General features: G+C 41.5%; 1 protein-coding gene across 3 annotated transcripts in view; it reads left to right on the forward strand.

Annotated features, from left to right (window-relative positions):
- Positions 1-13,425, forward strand: part of epha3 (eph receptor A3) — a 97,755-nt gene extending 84,330 nt beyond the window's left edge. For all 3 annotated transcript variants that reach the window (XM_061088217.1, XM_061088214.1, XM_061088216.1), the window contains 2 exons: positions 5,801-5,956; positions 13,069-13,425. In XM_061088217.1, coding sequence (XP_060944200.1) covers positions 5,801-5,956; positions 13,069-13,174 — 262 coding nt within the window. In that variant the 3' untranslated portion in view covers positions 13,175-13,425. The remainder of the gene's footprint in view (positions 1-5,800; positions 5,957-13,068) is intronic.
- The last annotated feature ends 13,533 nt before the right edge of the window (positions 13,426-26,958 follow it).

Below are 26,958 nucleotides of genomic sequence, written 5' to 3' on the forward strand. Positions count from 1 at the left end.
TATGCGTCTTGTGCCTTCCGGTGATCGCACAAATGATACAACCACCAATAGTGTTATTCTGGCTGCACTTTTCTGCTCGGGTTCCATCACCTGGATCCAGGAATTTAATCACTAGAGATGGTTTGCATTACACATTTCACACACTGTGCCATGGGTTACTGCAGGCCATGGCACTTTCTGCTCTGTCCTCATAATTCATGGGGATACTAATGACTGTTGCCGTTTAAATTTTCAGGAATGGAGCTCAATTCCCCAATATTAATGTAATAGCCAATGAGAAGACAAAGGCTTACGGAGAGAGGATATTAGATTTACGTGTCTTCCTCGCTTGGTGAACTCCTGTTTGCTTTCGGAACGAGGCGCTGCAGGAACTCGACATTAAACATCGCCTCCTCACTTCCTCTCGATGGAAGGTGAAAATTAGCTCCACTCATCACCGCCCCTCCTCCCCATCACCTTAAACCATTCCCATGAATATTTCTTCTGCAGTCCGATGACATATTCCTCCCTACTTCTCCCCTCCTTTATTATCCCCACTGCCTTGGCACTTCTGTCCTTTGTTGGGACAACTATTCTCTTCCAGGGGGCCGCGGGGGAACCAGGGCAGCTGACAGTTGTCACTTCTGAGCAGGGAGGGGGGACAAGCGTTGGGTCTGAGCAGACGACCGTGGTGTTATGGAGACTTCAAAGCTCATAACATTGACTAATGATTTCTTAAGAAAGTGAAAATAGGTCCCTTGGAGTTTGCATGTAATTTTCCTGATTGCCTTTTAACACTGAGCGAGCAAAGGCCGGTCGACAGAGGCGGCTCTCGTGATTTATGACAACGGTGTGTGTATCTGCGTATATATGTGTGTGTGTGTGTGTGTGTGTGTGTGTGTGTGTGTGTGTGTGTGTGTGTGTGTGTGTGTGTGTGTGTGTGTGGCGGCGGCAGTTGCGCAGCGGGAGCAGCTGCACTCAGCTCCACACACCTCGTTTGTCTCAGGCTGGCGGGGGGACCAAACCCCCTCCTCTGCAAAAGCCTCCAGACCAAAGCCCGAGACCGGAGGAGAGCATCTGGAGAGTTTAGGGGTGGGACCTGGTCAGAGTTTAGTGTCCCTGTGTGGATGAAGAGGGACTTGAATCCATGTGCCGAGGTCGGCCTTCAGAGACTAATTATAGGGCCAACGGGAGTCAAGTCGGGGTGAGAGGCCACCGTCAATACCATGGACTTTACAGGCTGTCTAAAACATATGAGATCACAGGTTATCCGGTTTTCAAGGTGAGGAAGTATCCTCCTTCATGTTCAACAACGTATTACTGCAACCACAGTGCTTCAATACAACTATTACACATTATAAATACATGTCAGTTTACATTAATGTGCAGGAGTTCCTATTGCACTGCCGCACATAGAGTAGGTTTTGTTGTTTTGGAATAATCAAAATCCTGAACGTGTAACAATAAATCTTAAAGTATATCTATTCTCTGTAATTCCAGTAAAGAAGGTCTTCAGTTCATGTTCAGCAGTTGGGGTCAGGTTGGAAATGAGGTTGAGGCTGAAATAAGAGCTAACCAGTTTCCCAATAAAGGGCTTGAGACAAAGAAATAAGGGATTGGGGCCGCCGGCCATGGCTGCACATGGAACTGGGCTGAGATCTGTGTTGGTGTATATCTTGGCCTGTGAGTAAGGTTGGGACTTGGAATAGAAAAAATGGGAAAAGGAGGTTTCAATTGGTGAGAGTAAACCAGCTCAGGATACTAAAGAACACAGATAATCATGCAAAGCTATGAGGATATAAAAAGGCACGGAACAGGGGGACATGGGGAGGTATAGGAAACCTGGGAATGAGAGGCAAGGTTGATGCCAAGCATTGACGAGCAATGCCTTTGACTTTAATTACAGGGTTTTTGCAGAGTCTTAAAAAGTCTAAAAAGAGTTTTAAAAAAAAATATGTACATGTGTTTTAAATATGTTTAAGTAGGTCTTAATTCTGTTCATTTTTAAAATAAATATTTTGTCGGTATGCATAGTTGGCAATGTCTCTGCATGATGTAGTTGTTTCTCAATTATACAGATAGCAGCTTGTTGTAAGTTGGAACAAACACCTGAGGCTATAAAGACCCTGGTGAGAATCCACAGTGCACCTAGCTTAGCTTTGGGAAATGATATGGATATCTTTTGTCTCTAACTGTAGATAACGTTGCGTTTTAAGGGTTATTCGCTACTTGGCTACTTCACCGAAGTAATTCTGGGACTCTTATATTCCTCCATATCCTTCATACTTGACATAGGTCTTAAATTACCTTCATTTCTGTCCTAAAGAGAACTTAAAAATGAACTTTTTGAATCCTGCAGATTCAGCGAAATAACAATAATCCATGCATAACATTTTCAATTAAAGCTCATTTTACACAAAATTATAAACTCTCTTTAACAGCATTGAAACTCTGCAGTGAAACTCATGCTACTCATGTAAATCAAGCTTCCATATTAAGAATCGTGCATTGTTGAGTGGAATCAAATTCAAAATGTCACACTTGAGTAAATTTAGGTTAATAGCTTGGTTCAGACCACCTGAGTAGTATTGATTCAAACTACATCATATTCATCACATCCAGCAGAGGCAGAAGATACTTAATGCCCCGGTATCAGATTTTCAATTAAAAGGGCCGACGTTGGCTCGGGTGTTTTGGGCGAACCTCTCCCATGCAGGGGCCCCCCCCCTGGGAGTTGGGCTGGTAAAACAGTGAGAATTTAATTCCTCCCACACTGTCCTACCAACATGAATCTGTTACGTGCTCTGCTCCTCATCCACCTCTTCTCCTCCCTCGAGAGCTTTAAAAACAAGAGACTACACAGGCCTGGTTATTTAGAGGTCAAACAAATGAAAGATGGAGCAAAAGGAAGGGAAGGGAAATAAGAAAACGAGAAGGGGGGTATAGACTTTTTTTTCTTTTTCCTGCATATTTATACTTCCCTGTGTTCGAGCAGTTGTTTGCTGCGATGCTTTATGGTGTTAGGTCTGTGAGGGGTTTCTCGAAAAATCCCTTCCCCCCCTACGCCGTCAGACAGATGCTTTCTCTGCTCTTTATTTTCCCCTTCATCACATCCCTCTGTTTCCTCTCCAATCTTCTAGTCTCTTGAGCTGCCGAGAGATGTTGCCGAAAATGTAACAACAAAGGAGACAAAAGAAAATGATAGGGGGGGGAAACAAGGTCATTTGCAGTTTACCTCTCGGAGGAGACGAGGAGAGGGGGAAAGAAAGCAGAGGATGACAGGGGAGAGATCAGAGACGGGAACAGAAGAGGAGAGGATCAATAATCCAGTGACAACTCTGAGTTAATATTTAGGACTTTTTGGGGGATGTTTGAATTTGAGTCCAAACTGATTTTGTGCCAAATGTATATCTGTAAACCTTCAGATACAATCCTCCCAATCAGTCCTTTTCTTTACATTTACAAACATAATATACAAAATATGATCAACAAGAGACTTTTTTCCCTTTCAGTGAGATTTGCACACTCCCCCCCCCCCCCTCCCTCTCAACCACCACCATGCAAACTATCCCCACAGTCGAGCCCTCAATTCCCTGCTTTTTCTACAAACCAGTCTCTCCAGGGGGTCCTGGGGGGCCCCAGAATTCTGACAGGCCTCTGATCTGGCAGGAAAAGACTCAATAATTTTAACAACACCCACTCCACCATCTTTTTTTTTCTCACTCCCCTTTTATCTTTCCCCTTTTCCCTGCCTCTGTTTGAGATGTCATCTCACTTCTTGTTGGCTCGGTGTGGTGGTGTTTTTGACATTGCTGCTTGATGATTTTCTATTGTTACATCGGTTTGATAGGGTTTTCTGCTGTTTTTAATCAAAATATATTGTACTGTATTTTATCAGCACAAAAAAAGAGAGTTGTTGTTGTGCACAAGTCCAACATAGGACATCATATTTCCAATCCTACTCCACATGTGAAATAAGACGAACAGTTCTAAAATGAGGGTGACAATAAGAAAATGCTTATATGCATTTAGCCTATTTGATTTGAATAAATACAAATGCATACATTTTGATGAATTCTACTAGACTTACACATCTCAAAGAGAACTTCATAAAATAAAATAGAATAAAATAAAAATGCCAAATACCAAATTCCCTGAGGATATCCTAAGCCTGGGTAATACTTTTCAGATTTTCTCACACACACACACACCCTGGCTCCAGACCTCCCTGCCAATCCAAATCAAACAGGCGGAGGTGGACTTCCTGGTATTCTAATGAATTTATTTACAAGACTATGAATAGTATTCCCCAAAGGAAAAGCTACCCTGTTCTCTGCCCTGTCCGGTCCTGCCTTGCTCACAAAGCGCCATTTCCCTTGTGTGCATGTGTGTGAGATTGCATATGTGTATGTGTGTTTGTGTGTATGTGTGTCCTAACGCAGGTGCCTTTGTCTAATCTGCAAGATTGGTGCCTTTCCAAAAAAATTGTGCCTTTCCAACCCAGTTTCAAAGGCAACTCACAATTTTTGCCATAAACACACAAAGTGTTCAAAATCATTATTGTTTTTTTGATGATTGTGTTTCGAGTTTGACCCAATGTGCTTTGACCTAGATTTCTATTCCCTGTCTCCATGTGGGCAGGTTTCACAACAAGTGTTATTTGTATAAAACCCAGCCTCAGTCCTGAGACAGCTCTGTGTCGTCTCCAGCTTCTCCACCGCTCTCCAGCGCTCTGATATCCCTCTCTGGCTCTGCGTGCCTGAGTCTTTCTTCCTCTCGCGTCCTTCCCCCAATCCTTGGCAAACATCCGTCAGCGCCAGTCAGAACTGCGCCTGCAGCCTTTCCTTCACCCTCTGCTGTTGACTGAGCACTCCGAAGCCCAACGCAGTACATTTAATTTGATTTGATCCAATTGAAACCATCAAGTCTAATCAAATCTAATATTGCATTTTGCCACATGGTACAGTAATGAGATTAGACGGAAACCGATGCAGCTTTTGTTGGTAATGTTTTTCTTGAATATGTTTAAAATATTATTGACGTTTTGTGTAGTGGGTTGATTCCCCCTGTGCTTAAAGCCCAAAGGCATTGTGCAGGTTTACTGTATGCAACAGAGGCGTAAGGCCAGTGTGTGTGTGTGCGTGTGTGTGTGTGATACAATACATAATCTCTTCATTAAAGTGCACATGTATTGTGTGTAACTAATTATGCAGAAATGATGAAGTCACTCACAACTTAGCAATCGTATTCAATTCTGTTCCCATTAGCGCAGTATATAGATTTTTAATTGCGATGCAAAGGTGAAACTTCAACCTGGTAACCACTTCAGTCACACTATGACAAATAGTCTTATCAAAGCACGCCTTGCAATGAGGCAATCTGTTTACTGACAATGTTCTGTACACTCCTTTGTTCTGCAGTGCTTCTTGTAAATAGTCCTGCTGCTGCTGGTGGAGTCGCTAGTCTTTCATAAACCCTGTTTCCATCCTGCTGTCCACCTGGAGGCTGCAGAAGTTTTATTTTCGTCTGTCCTGGTGTGTTGTATGTTTAGGGGACAAAGTCAGTGCAAGGTCAACAAACATCAACACTGTGCAATCTACTCTTAATTCAATTCGAGTCTTCTCCCCAAGTTGTGTTTGCCTGAAATTTTAGCTGCAGCAGCAATAAGATTAGACTCTCAGCTGGTGATCTGCGTAATGCTAATAGCCTTATGCTCCTGAAACTATGCTATGATCTCCATTGTCAGTGTTACAGGTCATTACTCGGAGAAATGTGTCTTCGACAACTAATTTATCTTCCTCCTTCTTTTGTCTCGCCTCAGGCCGGCCAACTTGTTGCTGGACAGGAGTAGTGCAGAGGTTCCCTCCATGGAGACCATGAGCGAATGGATGGATGGAATGAGGACCTTACCCTGCAAGGAGGCCTTCTCTGGGGTCAGCTACAGCTCCTGCGACACCCTGGCTAAGACTTCCACAGAGTAAGACAACAACACACGCCGACAGACACACACACAGGCTTCTCTCCCTATTGATGTCACCCAGTGTTTATAGGGCCCCAGTACCGGTGGCAAGACCCCAGAATTTGAAGAGGCACTTGGTAACGAACACACATACACCCGCACACACACACACACACACACATCCTCTTTTTTCCTCCGAAAGTGAAACGAAAGCTATAGAGCCATTTCTAAAAGTGTCCAGATGAGACTCACGGTAACTCATAACGACAGGTCTTTAGCCATGCACTCAATGTTGTAAGTATGACCACAGAGGTAGAAGATGAGAGAATGAAAAGAAAGAGAAAGACAGAGATAAATAGAAAAACAAAAAGCAGAAAGATTGAGAGGGACAGAGTGAGGGATAATTGAGCGTTCCAGGAGGGGACAAAAGAGAATCTATTGAGGGTGAGAATGAGAGGGGAGATTTGACAAGATGAAATACTGGAGAGAAAGAAAAGCCTTGAAAGAAAAAACAAGGATGGAGCTATCAAAAGGTTTCTCAGAAAATTACTTGAAAGCCAAATCTAGAGAAATCTAATTCTGGGAGCTGCAGGCCCTAGATTGTGTTTTCCCCATTGACCTGGATGGCACTGACCATATAATGACATCTGGTCAGTCACTGTTCAATCCCCAGGTACGACCACTTAAAGGTCAGATACAATATCCACCAACCAGTAGATGTTTAACTAGTGGCAATATCTTTGACAAAAAAAAATCTATTGTATTTGTATCGCACCAAATCAGAACTTACATTATCACAGGGCACTTTACATATTAGTTCCGAAAATGATCAAGCACTAGAAGAAAGCTCTGGCAGAAAGTAATTGCTGGTTGCTATATTAATGTTTACAATCTTGTATAAAATAATGTTTTTAAACAGATTATTTCCACTAGCACATATTCTTTTGTAGGGTTGCAAAATTCCAGGAATATTCAAAGTTGGAAACTTTCCATGGGAATTAACGGGAATATACTGGAATTAACAGGAATAAACGGAAATATACGGGAATTAACAGGAATAAACGGGAATATACGGGAATTAACTAAATAAACGGGAATATACGGGAATTAACAGGAATAAACTGGAAATGTTGTGGGTAATTTATACTAACTGTATTTACCTTGTCATATACAGACATAAATATAAACATTTTGTTTTGTCATAGGCTGATTTGAGCCCTGAGGAAACTTTGGGCACTTGACTATATGCTTCTGCATCATTGTGTCATTCTTAACATAGGTCATTGCACAGTATTTGCAAATGTACACAGCTTTTCCTTCTACATTGGATGGGGTGAAATGTCTCCACACATGAGAGAGTGCACGTGGCATTGTTCTGTAGAATAAGATGAGAAAAAAGTTTGTAAAAAAACACTAATGCAATGCTAGAGATATAAATAGGTAGCCAAACAATTGGAATCATCTGTAAACATATTTTACAATTGATGGATAAATGAATGGAAATAGGCTAGATGAACAGATTAACAATCCTCAATCAGCATGCTAATATATTTTCCCCAGTAATATCATGGAAACTTTTTTTTTATTGCTCAGCGTTTAATTTGAGTAGTTTTTTTTTTTTCAAAATTCCCAAAATTCCCGAGCTAAACTTCCCATGGAAAGTTTCCGGAAAGTTTCCGGAAATTTACCGGAAACTTTCCTCCCCTTTGCAACCCTATTCTTTTGTCATAATTCTTATGCCACCCAAATTTTTTTTAATGTAGGAACAACATATCTAAAAGGACAGTACAAAACAGTTACAGTTCAGAGACTGATCTGCAAAGTGTCCACGGCCAGTGAATCGAATTTGTTTTCCCTACAACATCTGCTCCTGTTAAGTAAAGCATGGTTGATTTTTTTGTCATGGCTGACAACTCTGGTTTCCTAAACAACCGTTTGGCTTTGGTTTCTGTGTAAATATTGAAATCATCTGACTTAAAGCACGAGGTGAGTCTTGTTCACTCATCCCTAATGTCAAAATAGACGACAGGTAGTTCAACAACCTCTGATTCATATTTGGTCATTATAAAGACCAATTTGTAGAATAAAAAACGATATAGATGCAGAGTATTGGGGGATAGTGAATCAATGTCTCTCAGTAGAAGGTAGATAGCTCCACAGTTAGAGATCTGTCTGGCCCCGCTGACAGGATCATCAGCGTGACAAAAGGTTCTGAGATAGGGGATCAGATTTTGGCCGGGCAGAGTCCTGTGGTGACAGGCTGAAAGGAATTATGAATCCCAAGCACAGTCATAACAGACTGGGAGATTATAATGATGAACAAACCTCCAGACTTACAGTTCAAGTGCGGCTGCTTGAAGAAAATCAAGGACAGCAGCAGACTCTACTCTACCTGACTCTGTTTATAATACTTTAAGTTGTTTTTTTCTGTTTTTGCCAGTGGAAAGTGCAGAAATATTCTCTCTTGCCTCTCGCCTCTCTTGCTCTGTTGGCCTGCTGCTGCTTTAACCGATGTGGAATGTGAGCGGGTAAATAATTGGACATTTCTAATTATTGTGATCAAAGCAGCCGTTCACTGTGGTGATGGCAGCAGCTGGGCCGTAGGGGACAGGGCGGTCGGTGCTGCAGTTAGCTATTACTGCTGTCTATGACTAACCCAACCTGCAGCCGTTAGCAGTGTCGGCTGAAAGAAGCAACCTGAAGCGTGTGTCCTTTTGAATAATGATGAATCGTGGATTTGATTTCAGTTCAGAGGATGCGAAGGACAAAGAAGTTGATGTTTTCACCCAAGGAAACATTGTTATCTCTGTACGATTGTTGAATTTATTCTAATATGGCTGCTATTTTGAAAGTCCTAAATGGGGCCTAATACAAAAGAGACATGAGGAAAAGTGTAGCTTCCACTGGGGTGAGTGCGTCCGTAATGCTAGTGATGACACATTTTTGGGATTCCAGCAATTAGATGGCGTTAAAATGATTTCTCTCCGAGTTTATTAAAGCTCCATTTCATTAAAGCATCTCCTCTCACTTTTCTGTTAACTTTTCTAATGCAAATCAATCAATTAATTTGTGAAATCTATCTTAGGTCAACTACAACAAACTAAACAAAAAGAAGCTTACACGGCAAGAATTGGTTGTAATCCACATTCGGTATTGACCGAGTACACCACAGATGAACTGCACCAGCGTAACCTTGTACTGTAGTAATCATATCGGTCTACAATGCATTCTCTGTAACTCGATGCTGAATTGGATCACTGCAGTATTAATCCACTGAAGGCTGAAGCCCAGGCACACAAGGCTAGCTCGGCTACAAGGCTAGCAGCCTTGGCGGAGACGACGCATCGCTCACTATGGATTGCTCTATTGATTCGTACAGTCTTAATCTAGTCCTTGATATTCAGCACAAGGCTTGGCAGCGCTCTGACCTCTGAGGAACAGTAATCATACTTGGCTGCAGAGTGCTGACTCATCAGCTGGAGAATTTGAAGTCCTTTTTCTGAGACAGGATATGAGAGACCGACGAGGAAATTCCCCTCTTTTTTGAACTATTTTCTTCACGTGGACAGGGTCAATGCAAAGTTCAGAGAAAGTGACTGACTTGACCTAATCTGACAACCACAAGTAAATACGTTACACTACCGCGTTCAACATTATCCCCCCATTAAATGATGGTTATCACTTGTCATCACTCCCATTGATATGCTTTGGGAAGAGGCAAAGTTCAGCTTCCAGCAGCCAGGATACGATCCTCATCATTATCACTGTTAAAAAACCAGCAGCTTATTACAACCTGTCGTTAACCTTTTTCCAAATGGGCAGAAGGAGCAGAAGTGAGGTGGCGTTGGTGACGCCTTCTTCAAACAGATGTTTGTTTCCAGTTGACAAATTTTATTCCAAATCATGATTATTCCCTAAACGTATTCAAGTAGTTTATATGTATAAACCTGTTACGCTCCAGGTTTATTGCCGTCATGATGAAAGTCTGAGCCAACCAGGAGGTGGAGTTAGTCTCTGCCAACCCACATGTTTTTACCCCCGATGGCAACTGATAACGGCCCTTTAATGGGGTGATAAAATGCGAAACAGGTGGTACAGTACAGTGTATATGTTTTCACAGTCTCCAGGCTTTTCTTTCTTTTGTAAATGAAGGTAAACGCATCAACGCTTTCTGCTACAGACTGCAAAAAAAAAACACTTATACCCCACAATCATTTAGTATCCACAGTCTCTCAGCAACTCGACATAGTGACACCACAAAAGAGGAAAATGACTCGTGCCCATGTAAAATGGTTTCACACCACGTTTCACTGTTAACTGAACTGGAGAGAGAGAAAAAGACCCGGCAGAGGTACTGCTGAGGAATGATGCGGATTGTTGAGTCAACAGTGTGACACACTGCAGAGAGAAACTCTCAACTGCTGATCGGTCTCGTGTGAGTGTCTCTGGTTCTGATTTATAATCATGTCTCACGTCTGTTTCAACTTGTAGACGATGTTTATGTTGTTGATGTCTTTGTTATTTCATTATCATTGTCTGCTCTTGAGGTGATTTATTAGGGCTTTGCTGACATTAAGTGGACCATGTGATTAAGAAACTGAATTTTTAAAAAGATGACAACACAACAGGTGGGACTCTGGACAGTTCTGCTCTAAGGCACAGCGGAGATTCATTGTCCTGTGCGGGTCTCCCAATGCTTGACCTGTAGCTAATACAAGGCCAGAGTAGCATTTTTAAAATGTATGGCCTCAAGATAAATTACATTCCAACTGCAACTTAACACTGTTTGTCTCCTCAGTTGATGCTGTGGTGCAGCGGTGGCTTATTTTTGTTCTTTTCAAATGTCATTGCACTTTTGTTCAGCCTGTAGCCCCCCTACCCCGTATTTTTCCACTCTATAGTTAAAAAACACTGGATTTACAGTCTTTGAGTGATTAATGATTATTCCCCATAAGCATAGATCTTAAGCTCTACATTGCTACACCAGTGACGTGCAAAATCGATGACCTTTGCAGTAATACATTTGTGCTGTTTTTTTAAGGCTTTTTTATTCTTATTTATGATATCTCATGTATTCTGGATGGATTTATGGTTCACTTGGCTGAGAGTTTTTCTTTTTCCGATAAACACGGGACTTTCTGTATATTTTGAGGTCATAAAAGTTCTGCTACCATGTTCAGAAACACAAGAGCTGCTGTCCATAGCATTTTTGTCATGATTTATGTTTGTCCTCTTCTCTCAATATAACACAAATGTTTTCGATTTATATGCCTGATTTATTACTATTTCTTTTTATTACATGATAAATGTGCTTCAATGAGCCTTCGTGCGATAAAGTATATTGTTGGCATCCAGTTCAATGTGTTAATGTTGGCGGGCCTGGCTGTGTCTCAGTAGAGTGGTTCTGACGGAGGTCCACGTCACACCCGCCACTTGCCCAGACTGGGAGCCGTCCATGGGGATCACCACTCTCTAACGCCCAGCTCCTCTCCGCCTCCTCAGGCTCTGGATGGTGGGTGGAGGATGAGGGGCTCTACAGACCCCCCCGCCTGGGAACAGTAGCCTACCTCCAGAAGCACGGATGGGCTTTCACTTGTTCGATCTGTAAAGGGATAGTATCTGGAGTTAATATTCTGTGAGGGCTCAATAGCTTTGTTTCCATACCACTGTAAACAGGAAATAAGGTAAAGGACCCTTGAATAGCCTTCAACAGACAAAGGAACATTTGGAATATTTGGACATTTTCTGATGCAAAAACTTTATATTACATATTTATACTTTATATTTCTAGGAATGTTTCAGATATTGCTCTATCAACGCATTAGTGGCATTGACATGTAAGAGGATTATACTACAGGTTTGGAGAAAATAATTCCTTCGAGTGGCTGATGAGTCAAGCATATGTTCGGACTCGGATGTCGTCAGTGCCGATCCAGACGTCTGTAGTATGGATGGAAACCAAGCTATTGTCTTTTTTTCATAATGCTGTTGTTTGTTACGGCTACAAAACACATATTAAGAAAAAGAAATAAATCAATCAATCATACAGTTGACATTTTAGACATTTGAGTTATATCCCTATCCCTTTATATCGTAACACAAAGTGAAGCCAAGTCCGTGATCTTCTGGTGTTTTCTTTGTTGCTGAATTTCTGCAGCTCTGTCTGTTCTGACAAACTAAATCTCCTGCTTGCAAATAATAAAAAGTGATATATTTATTTAACAACACATTAAATACCTTGATCTGTCTGCTAAGCGTTTGTCGTAGAAATGTCACAACTCCAACTGCAACCCTACTGCTTCTACTAATACAATGTAATGTATATTAGATGGGCAAAAGACATATGTCTTACTATGTGCTTTGACTATTGTGTTATCAGCAATACTGTGTGTATACATTGCTGGTACTGTGTGTGTGTTAACTGGCTTGACATTTTGATTCAGCAGACTAACTACTGTGTATTTGTATTTGATTTGTATGATGCATAACTCGTGTGACACATCTAAACCTGAGGTATTTTCTCACACAGAATGCATGAACAGTAACTAATCTCTAAGAGCTTTTTAACACGTGACCGGATGCATCTGAGTCACACTGTTGTATAAACTCAGGAACTAGTGCTGCTCCTCTCCCCAAACCTAAACCTGCCCTGTCAAAGGAAATGCAGTTCCATACAGGAAACTAGGTCCTTTCCACCAGTGAGGCCTCTGCATGCCATAGTTTCCTCCCCTGGCAGAGTCCTAATAGCAGCTGTCACTGCAGCCCCCCAGGCCCAGCTCCCTGTTTGTTAGTGATGGAGAGTGAGACCAACACACACCTCCCTCAGAGATGTGGCAGCCCAGTGGCCTTCAGGGAAATGCAGTCCTTTGTGAATGACAGCTGCATTGGGAAAGTGAAAGGAGCAGCACTGGGGCGCATGTTATTAAATACCACGTGGGTGTCACCAGCCTCCATCACTAATGCACATTTTTTTTCACCCCAATCTTTACCTCTTCCTCATGTCTGTCGCTCTCTGTCTCTCTCTGTCTCTCTGTCTCTCTGTCTCTCTCTCTCTCTCTCTCTCTCTCTCTCTCTCTCTCTCTCTCTCTCTCTCTCTCTCTCTCTCTCTGTCTCTGTCCTTCACCAAACAGAGATCTGAAAAAGGTTGGAGTGACAATTGTAGGATCACAGAAGAACATCGTGAGCAGCCTCAAAGCCCTAGATTCCCACACCAAGGACGGCCCAGTACCTGTTTAATAATCAAGAAAAAAAACAACATGTCTTTCCGGCTGTGTTAACAGACTGTGGTTGCTATTCGCACTCTATCACAGTGGCTGCGTATCCAAACTACAAACGGATGGAAGAGGAGGAAAAATGTACGATTCAGGCGAGGGGCTTTGATTGTTTTGTTGAGAGACGATGTCAAGTCCTGACAAGTGGAACAGGAGGGAGATCAGCTGGGGAAACGGCTGACTCTTCATCCCTCTGTCCCTCCATGCCCAAGTTGAGATGCCTTACAGACTAACCAGAGGGTGGGGAGAGCCGAGGAGGGGAGCGAGACCTGGTCAGGGATTCAAACTGGGTCTGGACTTGGATACAGGGCAAGGACTGGACTAACGTGGAAGCCGCAGTGCTCCAATATTGGCAAAGCTGGTTAGCCTAGCCTTCCCTTTTACGGCTAAAAGGGATTCAGGCAATGCTCACAGTCTCTTCCCACCAGCCTGTGGAACGAGGCGGTGAAACGTCTGAGAGGCCTCGTGTGGACGAGCAGTGGTGGACAATAGCAGCTCACCTGGACGTGGACCCTTCCTGGACTAATGAAGCCTGAGGTGTGAGGTGTTGACGTGAACTACCTACATTTACTGTCTCTGTCCATGAGAGAGCTGAGCTGGTATTCACACCAAGACGATAACCCAACCATTTTACTCCGTAGCTCTAACCTATAGCATTTGCATTCAGTAGAAATGTCACATAAAAGCAATAATGATGATAATCAGTTAAATAGTCTCATCATGGAAGCCATGACTCCGTCACATGTATAACGTAGCGAACGCTGTGCTTCGAAGGTACAGAGGCCATAACACACTTCACACACAGATTTTTATATGTTCTATGTGCTTACGAGCAGATACTGTACAGTTTTTAGTGCCGTTCCCTCAACTGAATGCCCTTTGTGTGAAGTCTCAGGATGTATTCATTCATTTTATTTTGGTTCTAACAGGGAGAAGCAGAGCGAGCGAGGGAGCATTGCCAGGAATTGAGATTGTTGGTTTAGGAAAGAAGGGAGAAAGAAAAGGTTGAAGTGGAGGAAACAGACGAAGAGAATGCCTGCTGCACAGAGGATAATGAGCCTGATTGTAGGTGTGATTCCATTTTCCTGATGGGCATTGAAGATTTGGAGGCTATGATATGAACAGATTATCGGGCAAAAAAATTCCCTAGAGACATAGTTTTAATATCACTGACTGAATCTGAGCCTCCCTGGTTTCAGGCCTCTCCAAGGGAAAACTGGGGAGACCCATGTAGTGCAAAAAGAACAGCAGTTTGGCGGGTGAGCAGAAACCAGCAATAGCCAATGAGAGCAAGCTGAAGGGCCAGCGTCACCAATTTAGAACTAAGACGTGGCGGCCCACAGTGTAAAAAAGACTTCTGTTTCCCGTACCAGGTGGAAACTAGACTTAAAGGACAAACTCATGGAATTGCTATGACAGTCAGCTTATTTAATTTGCCCCATTGTTTGTGCGATACATCACTGATGATGCCGGCCTCCATGTTTGTTTATATTCAGAAGACTGTGAGGTTTGGGAATCTCCAGAATCACAGGAATCACCACTCAGAGATCTGTCGAGCGTTCTTGATTTAATGCTCAAACATCAGTTACATCTGTCGTTAAGTCTTAATTCTCTCACGTCAGTTGAGTTTGAATATGCTCCAGTGTGCAGCAGGCAGTAGATGAAGCAGTAGATGAATGCTGCTGTGTTGTGGAAGTGTTTCAAACTAGACGTGAGTTTGTACTCAAGCTTCTTCCTCAGGTTTGAGCGGATTGGCGTCATCAGCCCCACTGAACACCAGGTGTAGAGTCACTGTAGATCCCACTGCTTCTCTGTCATTTGCTTTGGTCTGAATCCATAACTTATTAACAAAAGCCGCAGGGGAATCTGTCGTTCACTTCGTTAATCAGAGTTGTGCTGTAAAAAATAATTTGTTCTACTATAAAATTAGCTCTTAATCCATAAATCCTGGTGTGTTAAATGCAAAAGTAAAATTCTACTTTTTTTCAAACCCATGTGGGATCTGTCATTTACTTCTTTGATCGGAAAATTGCTGTAAGAGAGAAAAAAAAAGTACTTTGTTCTTGTTTAAATTTGGGTCTTAATCCTTAAATCCCGGCGTGTTGCAAAAAGTAGAGTGCCTCCTGTTGCTGTGTTCAGGGTCGGTTCATGGTGGGATCACCAAGCAAAAAGCTCCAGTTTGTCTTCGTCTTCAACAAAGTCTGTGTGTATTTTCTCTTGAGGGCATCGGGGGTTTACTGTCACTGCTGTAAACCAACAGCAACGTGTGGAGATGCCCTGAAACAGATGTAACACTTCCAATAGATTCTTCTCTCCTAGGTCATCATGCGTCCAGGATGGGATTTCCTAAGGGCACCTTAGAACTTCATAAAGGATATTTGTACAATGTTTAAAGACACCTCCTGCTTCAATGTCACCCGGTCAACATACACCCAGTATTTCTAAACAGGACACTTTGGTACGTTGTGCTGTTGGTTGGGTCATATTTAACCAGAAGGATGCTTCTTTGGGCCTGTTCCAAGCACTTAGTACACAGTATTTGAGCACTTTCAAGTGAAATGTAACTGACTTGGCTAAAGAGTTAAGCTTAATAAATGGACCGGGGTGGGGGGGGGGGGGGGTGAGTCTGGTGCTTTTGGGAAACCCAGCCCTGTTCAGTGTCATCGGTCGCTCCTCTGTTACTCGGTCAACCTGTGGATGCTGCTGTTGCTGCTACGTGTTCCAATTAGCATGTACATACTGTCAACCATCGTAACGATAGCAACCAGCACTACAGATCCCACTATTTGTACATGGCCATCCCTCTTTGTAAAAATGTTTGTATGTATAAAAGAATAAATAAAAAAAAGTGGTGCGACATTTTAATTAAAAAAAAGAGTCAAAAATCATCTGTATTATATTTTATCTTGTTTTGAGTTATAATTGTCCGCTTTGGTTTTTTTTTCTACAATAAAAAGGCGATTATGATTACGTTATTATTTATTTGTTAACATTATAAAGCGCAATGTGTTTCCTTTCTTTTGTAGCATACAGTTAAATTATGTGTCAGCGCTATCTGTGTTTTTGGTTTTATTTTGACTTACTTTATAAACCTGGGACATCTGAGAGAGCAATACTGTTATAATGTTATAATGCACCCCCTATATCCAGATCCCTCATCTTCTGTCTCAAGACTGACTCGTGTGTCTGTGTGAGAGTTTCCGTGTGCAAATGTAGATGGCCTTGTCTACTAATGTAAAATGATTTGTAGTGGAAACATTTATATTTTTATAATAAATATTGGCAAAATATTTTCCAAAAAATGGACGATGACCGAACGATGTGAATTTTTTGACTTTCCTCCTTTCAAGCGTGAGCGTATTCCCACATGTGCAAAAGATCACAAGTGGAAGTGGGACGCTCGTAACTCACATGTCATCTTTTCATTTTACATTCCATAGATCAATCTTTTAGCACATCTTGCTTTCTTCAGAATAAAAGCCACCAATCATCCGGCTGACATATATAGTGTACGGGACAGGTGCTTCAAATCACGGAGTTCACAGGGCAATGAGCCTCGAACAGAGGATTCCATCGAAAGTTCAGTCACAGCCAAGAAGTGTCTTCAACGTCAATATTTAAAATAAAAAGAAATAGCCAAATACAAATGGCATTAAAATTTTAAAAGCAGTCAAATGTCTTAGCAAATGTCATCCTTGATATCTCTTATGTCCGTGTGTGAAAAAGAGCAGAATAATATAATAAACTGGACGTGCTACACTTTGTTCACATCTGTTAACAGGCTTCCTGAACCACCTCGGCCTCTGTTTCTAATCCCGTCCCCCATGCACGCCGCCAGCTCCTCACTTCCTCGGCCACATCTAATAAAGCGCCTCGTATCTGAGCGTGCACGGTGAGGGCCGATTTGTCGTATGATTTTAATGCGGAGGATCTGCTTTTCCTCTCTGCCTGCTGACTGGGAGGAGATGAGATGTGTCAGACAGAGGAAAGAGTGATGGCCGCTCTGCTCGGCGTTGAGAGGTTGACACTATCCAGATGTTCCGAAGGCAGATGTGCGTGGAGAGAAAACAGGACGCTGCCCTCCCCGAGTGGGGAAACAATGAGCGCAGTATGCTCGACAACATCACCAATTTGGTCTTCGTTTTTATCTGTAGAAAAAAAAACTCCTCGGGTCCTGAAACCACCGGGGTGATGGGAAAGAGAGCGAGGGCGGAGGCGGGAGTGTAAGCTGAGTGGAGATGAAACCATGGAGAGGAGGTGTGGAAGGCAGGTGTGCTGGATCTACAAAGCCTCTGTCAGTCCTGTCCAAGTAGATAGAAACTTTGCGAACAGTGGCATACGATAATGCAATAACGCAGGGGAGGATTAAGCAGCACCATTCATCATCCCTGCACTTGGCAGCGGTGTTGAAATGTGCTCCCCCGGCTGCTGCAGCTACAGAACGGCCAGTTCCACTTGCAGAGTAATGATAATGAGAAAACAACGTCTTGATGTGCGAAATGCATTCCCCACTTTGAACAGAAATCTTTTAACCATCGAGCTCGGCAATGAGACACAGCGCCTTTTACCAGATTTATGACAACACGGGTTTTTTCTGTACAGGCATGAATGAGACAGAACCATCACTGACGTTTTTACTACTCTGATTTTCAACCTGAACTTTACCATCATCATCGGCCCCCCCGCCTGTGTGCTATGGACTGTTTAAAAAGGTTGTGGCTGTTCCCCAGATGTGAAGGCAAAACATCTGGATTTCCACCTGATGGTAAATCCCACCTCTTCCATGTGAGTGGATGGGACATGTACCAAACCAAAAAGTCAAAGTACATGATAAATGAAGTTACTCTCAGAGATTTTTTTTGTAATTGTAGGTAGGCTGGTTATTATTAAACTGATGAATGATTAATCAGTAATTCAATGCCACAAAAACAATGTTAAACGTCATGATTGACAGCTGAGACAGACTCACGATTGGTCATATGCGTGTGTCAATAAGACCTCGTGACCACGGCTCCATTCCCTGTTGCTCCTGCTCCGAATTGAAAAGATGGCAGCATTCGTATACACGATATTTTAGCTTCATTCCTGAATAGTATGTATACTTTTTAAAAAGAACGATGATATGTCAACCATTCCCTCCACGTGGGTCCATAGTTTGTCCGTTTGAATTTTAGCTTGTGCATTTTTCATTTTTAAACATCAGGATATATTTTTGTCATTTAGTTCCACCAACGGAGTAAGATTTATCCAACTTTATTCGGTTCTCAAAAGAAGCTTTTTACTTTCTTCTGTCTGTATTTTTCAAAATCGTGTTGTCACTTCACCGCAGCTGATAGAATTACACCTGATGGTCCAGGGCCCTATAATCCCATCCCCTCCGTCTGGATCTGTCTCCTCCCTTTGAAGCCTGCTCTGTTGCCACATCACTCCGGCTCCCCTCTCGCTTCCCTCTCGCTTCCCTCTCGGTTCCTGCTAAAAACTGGCCTCCAGCTGCGTGCAGCTGCTTTGAACGGCCTGACGCCATGTTGCAAACTCATAGCGCCCCGTTCAGCCCTTCCTCTGCGGACTGCTGTGGTGGCTGGTATCCTTGTAAGCTCATTTACTGGGTTCATAGTTCACCAATAAATTACCAGGATGTTACGTGTTGATTATCTTTTCTTTAAGACTGTGTTTATCTGTGTGGGGTGGGAGACTTTACAGGAATCAAGTGTTGTATAGATCAGGCAGGAAGCAAGGCAGTGCTGAAAATAAGAGGATGTTATTTGAGTGCCTCAACATATTCATCACAGTAAGTTAACACACACACATAGATGTACAAAGATAGATGGGGTGTAAGTTGTTGGCTTTGAACTCTCTGAGCACACATTGACACCTCAGTCATGTTCTTACCAAAGTAACGTGCACTGTTATCATCACAACAGACGCACATACACAGGTCCCAGGGCCGCAAGTGCTCAGTCCACTTCTGTCACTTTGACAAATGATGGCATCACAAAGGGAAGTGAAACTAACGCTGCCGCCGCCCCCCCACCGGAGGCAGAACAACAAGAACAAATCCAGGATTTATCTTCGTACACTGAAACAAGTTGTTTGACCAACTACAAATAATTGCTTCAAGTGTTAAGAAGCAGTTTTCGTGGATCATTTTAGTGAATGAGATCTAATTCTAAGTCTAAATTGAATTTGAAAATTGTTTTTTCAAAGTTATTTCCATTCACATACTTTACTCTTAGCATGTATACGCAACAAGCATTCCAGTTATGAAAAAAATATTATTTTGTTAGACTCTGGATTTAACAAGTCTCCAATGTACAAAATAGGGTAATAAAGAATTATGCATAACATTCATAATATAACCGTCTTAGTCGAAGGTACAAGATTTTATTTTATTCCTTTATTTTAGTAGTTGGTTCACAGTTAAGTGTTTCACTAGCTTTCTAACTGTTGAACCCATGTGGGTAAAAGGCAACACTAAACTCTTGCACAAGTGTATTAGGCGAAACAAGACCAGACATTAAAATATTGTTTTTCTTCCCCAAACTGGACAAGGCTGCTTCCGCTTGGGTGGAAAACCATAAAAAAGGGAAAGCTTATGCTGTAGGATCATTAAAATGCTATAACTCTGCAGAATCCTCTTTAATATGGATTAAACAAACTATAGTCATTAAGTACAGTTGAGTCAATTTTACACACATTATTCCTGGTTACACATGGAGACAAATAAAGTTTTAATGCTTTAAACAACTGGGGGTATTTCATGATATTCAATATGAGTAACATTTTAATTCCACAAAAAGTTGTCATTTCATTCCATTGCCATGAGTCTGGATCCCAGCCCAGAACTCCATCAGAAGAGCAGAATGGCTGGATTGATACCTGAAGAGACAGAGCTATTACCGCTCTGTCTCATAATGTTAATGGCTGAAGTAAGACTATGGAGCTGCTGGTCCGGCCGGCTGTCGACACCGGCCTCCGTACCGGGGAGAATTGATTTTCCATGAAGGCTGAGTGATGTGGAGGGACTGCTGCTCCTCTGATGTCAGCACTCTGTCATCTCTCCTTCCCTCTCTCTCTCCATCATTTCTCTCACTCTCTCTCTGGTGCTTTTTCCTCTTCCTCCTCTTCCCCTTTTTCTCATTTTCCTCTCAGCTCTCTATCTTCTCCTCACCCTTCACCTTTCTGCCCCCTGTCATCCCCTGTTCTGTCTCTCTCTCCCTCCATCGACTCAGCTCTGCTTTTATTGGCATCACATATTCATTAGGACCATTTTATAGTCATTAACAGCTCATTAGTATTAATTCAACAGAAGTTAATAGGCATCTCTTGCTTTATGTCTCCCTCTCTCCTCGTACAGCAGCAGGCGGAATGATAACACCATGAGATGATGCTAAACAAGAGCCTGATTTCCACTGCTGTGCCTCAGTTTGCATCATTCACAAGAATGGATTTTACACAGTCGAGTGTGATAATCTTCTTTTATTTGTTTTCATCACATTCAACTGACAGATGTTTTTTTGCTGAAAGAGGATTAGAGTTTGAGGAAAATTTGGGAATTAGAGAAAGCGGATGAAAAGACCCCCTGTTTTAATCTCTTGGATTTCATAACAAATAATTATGTGAAGGGAATATAAGCAACACACATACATTGATAGGAACAATCATCCAAATTTTGGAATGAGAGATCAACATCTTTATTTACCATGTAGAGTTTCTTGAAATGCAGATGGTCTCGGCAAATTGTCTTTACTGATATTCCACTGTCAGACAAACTGGCCCCCTTAAATTCAAACACACTCCAGAGTTGTATCAGTGTAATGATGAAATATTATCAGCAGGAATTCAGTGAATATCTTGCCAAGTTATTAAAAAATAAAAATAATACTTTTGGATCCGCCTCTGTCCGGATCCATCCAAGAAATGAATAGGTTCTATCATGTTCTGTATTGTTTAAAGCTGTGACTTTGAAGATTTGATTCACACGTGGGACCTTGCGATATATCTTTTCTACAAATTGTGATGCACCAATACACAACATATAGTGAGAATTGCATACCAAATGTTTTGCTCTCCATTTATGAATTAAAAAATGTATATATATTAGACTTTTACCACTCTCCAATAGTCCAAAAAATGTGTATGTATAAAAGTAAATATTCAACAACAAATGTTTATATTTTTTTACAGCTATCATCGTCAGTTTCACACATCCTGACATTATACAATAGGTTAAAGTCAGCTTGAATTTCACCTGCAGTATATAGTTTATACACAGTGCATGCAAATAAACTTTATCTAAAGTCAGTTTTAAATAGCTCTTAGTTTTCTCTACCCACATTTAACAACTTCCTTTTTTGGTTTTAATCTCACAGGCATCGTTTGGATCAGTCCACACTCTGGATTATTTGATTCATCATCAAATGCATCCTCACATATCATTGTTTTATTATTGTCATTTTACAAATCTGACATGTTTTCCTGATGAGCTCACACACCTTCACTCACTTTCAAAAACTCAAAAGTCACTTTTTATGTTTCATTACGTCCCCCCCACCCCCTTACCCCCCTTCTCTCTGTCTGTGTCTCACATCCTCTCCGCTTCTCCGTCTTTTCCATTCACATATTAAAGTCATATATCACCGGGATCAAACCCAGTGTGTCAGAGCCAGTGACAAGCTGATTTACTGGTGGGTTTCCTCTGTGTCTGTGAGTTTTATGATTGGGGTCGGGGGCCATGGGCACAGGGATACATTTCTGACAAGGTCCCTCTTTGACTACTGGTGTTTCTAGCAGTTTTCATGCCTGCCCCGCTGAGCTTGACCTCCGTGAATTGCAAGGCCACATGTTAATGCCACTTTTGACTTAAACAGCTGAGATCCAGAAGATGCTGAAGCCAGAGCTCAGCAGCTGCTGCAGTGGTTAAGGCATTGGCCCTATTTTCTTTTACGGGGGTACACTGACGTATTTTTTTGGGGAAAAACTCAAAAAAAAGAAATTTGGATGTAGTCCAACCTCAACGAACATTAATGATGACTGGGTGATATATAGTTTGAATGAAATCAAAGTGTACTTTTACTTACTACTGCCTGTATCACTGTTACAGCATGAGCTACATTTCAACATCAGTGTTTCAAGAAGGTCCAACAGAGGATTTTTATGTTTAGTATCGTTTCACTAGATCATTGTGCAGTGACCTCATGCTCTCCACAGGTATCATTGATATGTCTGTCACATAATTCAGTTCAATTTAATACAACTCTACTCAATTCAATTGTATTGTATTTAATTTAACATTCTTTCTTCCTCCCTCAAGGGCCAGTGAGTTTGCCAACAAAAGTAAACATTGACAATTTTATTACCCACATAACAATCTAAATATGAAAACTCGTGAAAGAAAGAAAAACATTTTAATATACAATAATTTATAGCAACAATATCAAATTCCTTTAAGGCATATGCAGGAGTCAGAGGTTAATATGTATTTATTCTACTGTACACTGGTGGTGGAGGAAGTACTCAATTATTCTAAAATTTAAACTAATTTATTATTTAAGGACAGATAATTGTAAAAATAAAAGGACTACGTTTACTTTTCTACTTAAGTAAACATGAGTAAGTACTTGCTTTCAAATATACTTAAAGCATTAAAACATCATCACTCATATGGCTGAGTCTTGTTGAAGGAGGCGGGGTCTAATGTTACCTGCTTGCTTTCATTGGATCAGTAGACCAACTCCCCCCATGTTATTAATTACTTTAAAAAAATACAGAAGACTATGACAACATGTAACACAATGCATTGGGAAAAACGTGGAGTATAAAGTGCAGATATTTGCATGTTTTTTTGCTGAACTACAAGTAAAAAAACACAAAAACAAATCTACGTATTAAATCTAAATAATTCTAAGTTAAGCACAGATACATACATTTTTTTTCGGGAATTAAATGTATTATGTAACATCCCACCACTGCTGTACACAAGAGAAACTGACTCTCTTCTACTTTGTCTATTCACAAACTTTAAAACTTTGTTGGAGGAAACGCCGGACATTTTAAATGCATTCTTGAAAATAGAATTAGCTTATTTGGACATATCTAAAAAAAAGAACTCACCCTGAGTTTAATTCTGATACCTAAGTTATAATTTTCTTCTCCAGCTGAAGTCTCCGAGTTGGTTCTGGGAACGTTGCAGATGGAGCTGCAGCGAGTTCGGCCCATCCCAGAACAATCATAAGCTAATCCACACACCCGCTGCAGACGGGCTCAGGCCAGGAACCATGACATAACGAGTGAACACAACACCAGGTCTGTGCCTGCACACATAAATACAGAGCGCCGGGCGAGCGGGACAAAACACAGTGAAGTGACATGGGCCAAGTTACTGCCGAGGCCATAAGGCGCACACGCATGACTGCCTCCACATAGTGCGTAAAGCGAGATTCCTATCTGTCTCACGGTTTCTGACTGTTCCCCACACCCACCCGTCCTCCCACCCACTCTTTGTTCCTCTTTCCTCTCGTGTGTTTCCATGTCAGCCGAGGAGACATGACAAGTTCTTTCCGGCCCTTCTCCCCTCCCGAGTGTTCCAGTTCAGATTCAACCGCAGTCTGTCTGTTAGCCAGCCAACCAGTCAATCAGTCATACCACACTCGTCCTGCAGGAATGTGGAGGAAGAGTCCAGCGCCGGGTTAGGCCTTTCATCGTCAGTCATTTCATTTTGCAACGCGATCGCGCCGAAGAGGAGGATATGGCGCGGTGAACGTGTTGCGTTGAAAAGCCATAAATGTTACATGGTTCACATGTTTGTAATCTGTTTATACAGTCAAAATGTATAATTTGATTCCTATGAGCATGGATCATATTCCTTTAAAGATCAAAATACTTGCTATGTAGCTATAGCTGATGACTGATTTGTGTGAGGCTGCGTCTCCGGGCTCCGCTGTAATACTCTCTTCCTCTCATATATACACATAAGGAAAGTTAAGCTATTTATTTTTGTGTTAATTCTGCCTGACATTTACAATTACTGCTGTGTTTGGTTGCAGCGGGGCCTGCTTTAATGGGGCTGTTGATTGTCAAACTTGGTTACGTCTCTTTAGATCTCAGCCCTCCTTTCATGGGGACCTTATTGTTTGTGTGTGCATAAGTGAGCGTGCGCAGAGGAGGGAGGCACCACATGTGTGTGTTTGTGTGTGTGTGTGTGGAAACATATGCCTTCATTGCACATTTCATAAACGAGCGTGCAGTGGTGAGCCTGGCAAAGCCTGCTTGTCGCGGATGGGAACTTTCTTCTCAGAGTTCTGCTGCTCATGTGAACATGTGCACCTGTGTTGGACTTTTGCAGGTCCGCTGAGGGCATTCAGGAACCGGATGGAGCTTATTGCTGTGCGATTCAAAATGATAAAAACCTTCCCACTTCCGATCATTGTCGTCAGAGGCGGAACAACATTAACAAGCCGGGGCGGCTTTCGGCTGGCTTTACATGCTCTCTGATTCTGACTTCCTCTCCGGTTACAGCCGTCCAAACAGTTCAGGGAAGTGGCTGCTGTGATTCACTAATGACATAAACAGTGAACAGGGGACAGATAGACGGACAGACAGACTCGTGGGGACTGTCAGACATGTCCTTATTGATTTGGTAAGATGACACTTTGTCCTAATGGAGGCATAATGCTGTTAATACAATAACACAACCTAACGTTTAGGGGCAATAAAAGCCTTTTTGCTTTATTGATCACATGTCTGACTACATATATACTTATATAGTACATGCACTGAATGTATGGAGAGCATTAAAGTCATGAAGTATTAGTATTAATATTGTGCTTGAAAATATAGGAGGTAGTGCTACTTAATATAACCCTATAGCCTGGCTATGGAACTGACGGATGCAAAAAAATACTGAAATGAAACTATATAAAAAATATATTTTCTAAAATGCAGTGTTGTTTGCTTTTGCATTTACACGTCATCACACTTTTAAATTATGGCGCGTTCACACAAAGCACAAAGAAAATATTTTATGCAATGACATTATATACAACATCAATGCAAAGACATGGTTGGATACAACATTTGCGTAATTCTTTTTTAATTTATTTTGTAAATTACCTTTTCTTTGTCTGTTCTATGTTTGAAAAGTAAATTGTTTATGGAATTACAGAATACATATTACATCATGCCCCTTTAAATTCTGTTAAGTATGTGAAGTATATAATGAGGTGCACCTTACATGCATGTAATGCCACTGATATGGAGTGATATGATGTAAGATGTGATCATCCACTTGTTGGGACTTCCGGTGTCCAGTGTTCTGATTTATAAAACATGTATACAGTTACACAGTCTGTGCTCGTGGTTTTCCCACACACATAAAGTGAGACATTATGTCCAACCTGCTTTAAACTTGCAAAAATATCTGAGCACACTTTATTATTTTAATATCACACCTCCTGCTTTAAACAGACCATAGTGACACAGGAATGACAGTGAAGATGACATCATATGATCAAAAGAAAAGAAGCAAACAATACTATGATGTGTAAAGGTTAAAAGAAAAGTGTTAAATGTGACTGTATGGCAGGTTATTTACTGTAGTTTACAAAGTTACAAATGTTCATTAAACACATCACCTGAAGCTATTTGTGACTGTAACTGGCAGTGTTAGAAATGGAAAAAGTCCAGGACTCTGCCGACCTGCTGTGAAAGAGAAGTAATCGTTTGGTGAAACTTCTTTGTGAGTTTTCTTCTGAAAATGAAGAATTCCCCAGGTGAGTTAGCTGCTTGACTCTCATTGAAATTCAGTTAAAAGAATAGTTGAGCTGCATCTTACTTTCTGTTTCAGGAAGTCAGAGCCAAACCAGTCAGGATGTTGTGTGAATTTAGTGTAATTGATGTTTAAACTAGAGGAGTGTCTGTTCTCGACCTGCCTGTTTGGAAGAGGCCGTGTGTTTGTCCTGTGTCTAAGCTCCAGAATGATTCTGTGTCACTAGTGAGTCCTTTTCAAACAGTTCTAGAACTTACTGTCACTTTTGTATTCTTTGTGTGAGGGATGTAATGTACTGATCTATTTTATAAACAGTCCATGGTCCATGGTGCAGCTAGAAAAATGTGTTCATCATACCTGGTTTATCTGAAGTGAACAATTTATTGTCTGGTTTTTCATAAAATGAAATTGAATTGTCTGTATTACTGTTCATGTGTTTGGTTTGCATATACATTTACATGATTAACTTAAGCTGCTGAGCAATCAATATAATTTTCAAAGCAAAGTTCCCAACTTTTCAAAATAAAGGCTCTTTGCTCCTGCTCACTACGAAGCACTACACCAACACAATTAACATTGTGCTCAAACTTTGAAGACAAATTGTTTAAGAGGAAGTGCTTATTTGAATGTTTTGTGTCATGATGATGATTAGCAACTCCCATGTGTGTGTACGAATGTGATACGGTGATAATAAAATAAACTAAATCATCAAAATGATCAGGTGGGCCAGATGTTATTCTCTGCAGGCTGCCAGTTGCTGAGCACTGGTTTAGTTTATGCAAAGACGTTGGAAAAAAACACAGAATGCTGGTCGCCTGTTTATTCAAATTTTGTTAATATTGAACATATCGTGTTTCCACACTGCACCAAAAGCAGCACTGCACTTCCCAGGAGAAACGCTCCACATGCCAAGTATGAAGCCAATTAGACGAATGGTTCACGGTCCACAGACAGACAGACGGACAGACAGGAAGTTAGTTGTTAGA

This window comes from Limanda limanda, chromosome 16, assembly GCF_963576545.1.
Source record: "Limanda limanda chromosome 16, fLimLim1.1, whole genome shotgun sequence".
Classification (NCBI taxonomy): Eukaryota; Metazoa; Chordata; class Actinopteri; order Pleuronectiformes; family Pleuronectidae; genus Limanda; species Limanda limanda.